At 29.8% G+C, this 4,262-nt stretch overlaps 1 protein-coding gene across 1 annotated transcript; it reads left to right on the forward strand.

Moving 5' to 3' along the window:
* Nucleotides 1-2,094: 2,094 nt before the first annotated feature.
* LOC107011633 lies at nt 2,095-2,944 on the forward strand. Its single transcript, XM_015211218.2, has 3 exons — nt 2,095-2,321; nt 2,455-2,543; nt 2,621-2,944. Exons 1-3 carry the CDS (start codon nt 2,298-2,300, stop codon nt 2,772-2,774), a joined length of 267 nt encoding a protein of 88 aa, XP_015066704.1. The 5' UTR covers nt 2,095-2,297; the 3' UTR covers nt 2,775-2,944.
* The last annotated feature ends 1,318 nt before the right edge of the window (nt 2,945-4,262 follow it).

The following is a 4,262-nucleotide window of genomic DNA, read 5'->3' on the forward strand; positions in this document are numbered from 1 at the left end:
TCTAAGTGGATGACAGTTGAAATTCTTCAAGCCTCCAAGTGGGAGATTGTTGGGCTTTGTGGAGGCTTGTGAGCCGGCCCGACCCATTACTGAAACCCTAGGTTAACCATTTGGTTTTCCTATAAATATGATCCTTGTATTTGTAATTCTAAGGAGTAGCACAAGTGAAATAAAATCCTCCTGTTACAGTCGTGGAGTAGGGAAACCGAACCACGTTAAATTCTTGTGTGTCCCGTTTGTGTTCCGTTTCTCTTTTCTCTAGATTATTTGTGTGTGTTGTGTGTTTAATTCCCAACAAAAACAATCTAATGGGCCTGGTATCTAAATGATGTTCAAGAAGGATTTATTCTGTAATTTTTAACTTTATTACTCTAAAATTAGATAAAACTAGAAGAGAAAAATTATCAATATAGATTGTCTTATTCATGCTGCTTCTTTATTTTAAAAAATAGGATCAGATGAAGGAAAATTTATGAGTGGTTCTTACTCATCTAAACTCTAGATAATAACAACCTAAAATTCAACAAATGGAGTTGTTGTGTACACAGTTTAGAATTGATTATTGATTTCAGTCCGGTTTAAATATGATCCATCAAGGTCAATTTTTGACTAACTTTAATAGTGATATATCTGACATAAATTCTACCTATTTAGAAATCAAGTTTGTCACGACCCAAAACGCGTCGTGAGTGGCACCCACATTTAACCTCCTAAGTGGGTGAACCAATCAATTTTAACCTAACTTACAAAATACAAGTATAACGCGGAAACTCAAATGTTACTAAATATCATTTCCTAAAACCTGAAAGTCATCACATCAAGGACATCTAATCTCCAATACTAAGTCTAAGAATATCAAATACACCAAAATAAAAGAATAAAATGGTATGTGTCCGAAAGTTGACATCATGTCATGACCGAAAGAATCCAACACGAGTTTGAATGAATAGCTCACCCTGAAACTTGATATGCGGGAGGCTGGCTAGAGCTGAGGGGAATCTATAGTCATAGGTACACTCGTTGCATTTCATAAAAGGAAAACAAAAAAAAACACAAATAGAACTCAGTACGGAGGCAACATGTACTGAGTAGGTATCATCGGCCAACCCAAAATAGGAACTAATATACAATAAGTAAATAGTATTAACTCAATTATAGCACTTAACAGGTGATAAACAACAAACAACATAAACAAGTGTCAACATTAAAGCTCGTAACTTATTAATTAAGGAATATGTATGTTGGCCATGTACCGCTGTACACATACGAAAGCCAAAATATAGATTAAAAACAAATTTCCCTTGTTTGGACTATGGATGCACCCATAGATTTTCTCTAATTTCAATGAAATGGTTGCTATGGTTCATGGTCTCTGAAACCGATTTGAACCGGCAGTGTTTTTATATAATAAGAACCAAAAATTAAGTATTCATTCTGTTCATTTTATATTTTACATATCTCTTATTTATGGTGGATTTAGGAATTTTAATAAGACGATTCAAAATTTGAAAAATTAAATATACGAACTAATTGAAGGAAATTCAACGTCTACTATAAATACATAAAAAATAATTTTTATCATGTAAAAATAGTTATATTTTCCGCCGAAGGGGTTCGGATGAACCCCGAAAAGAAGGTTGGCTCCGCCCCTGTCTCTTACTATAATATTTAAATTTTAGATTTTAAAAAATAATTTGAAAAATAAATAGTTAATATTGAGAATGACAAATAAAAATGAAAATTACTAGACAAGTAAAAGTAAACATAAAGGAGTATTTACAAATTTTTTTAATCATACACTATAACAAAAATGACCATTAGCGACAATTAAGAAATTGTCGCTAAATATATATTTTTAGAGGAAATTGACATTTTTTGTATATATTCCAAAAATCTTTAGCGACATTAGTTTTAATAACACTTAACTAATGCCGCTAAAAATTATTTTTATTATAGTGATAGAATATTTCTCGACAAGTATAAAAAAGAAGCTTGTTGAACAAGAAATGAGATGACTAAATTAGCAGGTCAACTTGAAAACTAGAGGCTATATAGACGCACCTGGTTTTATTGCTTTCCAAGTGAAAACTTGTTATCATCAACCAGCCCACTGAATAATGTAATTAATTAATTATCCTTTTGGTATTCAACTTCAAATATTAATTGGTTATGTAGATCGATTGCTATATATAAACGAACCTGAGGCAAAACACCATATCTACTTTTAACGTATATTATATTAGCTCTTTGTTTTTCAAATATCGGCACCAAGCAATTGATATAGAAAATAACGCTACATGGGACGTTGGATTAGACCCGAGGTACGTAATACTCAACTACACTATCTCTACTAATTGATGATTTAGACAAGTTTATTTGATATTTAAAATTTTTTAATATTATTTATGTCATGTATCAAAAATAGTAGATTTATTTAAAGTTGTTGGTACGTAGGTATATCCACTAATGGCAGCGATGACATTTGTAACGGGAATGTGCGTTTTTCAGCTCACAAGAAACGTTCTCTTAAATCCTGATGTCAGGTACGTAATTAAATTTCATTATGTCATTAATTTTATCGCAAAAAACTTTTATATTGATTAGAAAAAATTGTATATAGGATCAATAAAGCTCATCGAAGCATGGGAATACTTGAAAATGAAGAAGAAGGAGAGAAGTACGCAAAACATAGCCTTCGAAACTTCCTACGTACTCGTCCACCACAAGTCATGCCTTCTATCAACCGTTTTTTCTCTAATCATGATAACAATTGAAATCATATCTCAATTCAATAATCATATATTTTATTACTTTTTGGCTTCTCATAAAATTACTTTTAAATTGATATTTGATATTTATATTAGAGCCTTTTCATACTTTATGTGTTGATCGATCCTTCTTGTATTTTCGTTTGATATATATTAAGTCATGATGATTCAAGTAATTTTACTGTTTCTACGAGGAATGAACCCTTCCCCCCCTTTTTTATGGACTTTTGGCCATAAATAGTTCTCACTCTCTTCTAATTTTTTACTTCTGATTTAATATGTGGCCAACCAACAAATCATGTTGTTAAAGATAAAATGACTATTTTTCAAAAAATAAATAAATTAGAAAGATGACAGTTTGTGTTCAAAATGAAAGCATGAAGGTATTATCTTTTTATATTTAAATAAAAAATGTAGTTATTTTCTAAAAAAATCTTTTTATTTTATCTTTAGCGACATAATTTATTTGCAATATAAATTTTATTAGATTCTTTAGGATTATAACAAGTTCCACAAATAAGTTTCCTTTAAAATATTCGTGTCCAATCAAATATTTTATTAAAAATAAAATGGAAGGAATCTATTTTAACATCTGTAAATTTCTCTATACCAATTTTAACTTTCAAATATATATTTTTTTTAATTTCCATCAAATGTCGAACAAACGCTTAATTAACAAAGCAATTCCATCTCTAAATCAGCCTTGGGCCTATAAATTCTTGGGGTGCGCCAGACCACCCAATATTGGAAGAAAGACCGCAATTGCGTCTACTTTTGTACATTATTTACAACAAATATAATTTAGTAGATTAAATTTATAAATATTTAATTATATGGTATTAATACAGATAATCATCATATTTTACATGATTTAAATTGGGGCTAAAATATGAGCTGTCACTATTAAAATTGATAAGAGAAAAGTCCAAAATGAATGAATGGGCGGTCCAACTTACTCTTTGAAGCTTTAATGTACTATGTATACATATTTTCAACAACTAATTAATATGTGATACATTCATTGTTAGTAGGCAAGACTTTGAACAAGGAAATAATAATAATAGGTTCACATTAAATAACATTTTCATAGGTACATGATGAATTAAGACAAAAATAATATTTTAAATTAATTATAAGCGTGTATGTAAATAGCACACACTAAGTGTGAATATATTTTTTCTCCTTGGAACAATGAGTAATGCCAAATATGGATATGCTAAAATTAGCGGTCTTCAATATATTTATTCTACCTCTAATTAGTAATAATTTTATGCTTAACCAATAATTTGTATATGTCCCAAGTCTCTCCCTGTTATTTTCCTCAACTGATTTCATGCCACAGAAATGTATTTATCATTGCATCTTAAATAAGAAATAATTAAATCCGAAATAACAGACGTTACGTATTTCTTTTCTCAACCAGACTAAATAAATTGATAAGGCAATTGATACTGCTACCAATTGAAAGCACAGATGAATGTGACCAATTTTAAT

The sequence above is a fragment of the Solanum pennellii genome, chromosome 2 (assembly GCF_001406875.1).
Source record: "Solanum pennellii chromosome 2, SPENNV200".
NCBI classification, from domain to species: domain Eukaryota; kingdom Viridiplantae; phylum Streptophyta; class Magnoliopsida; order Solanales; family Solanaceae; genus Solanum; species Solanum pennellii.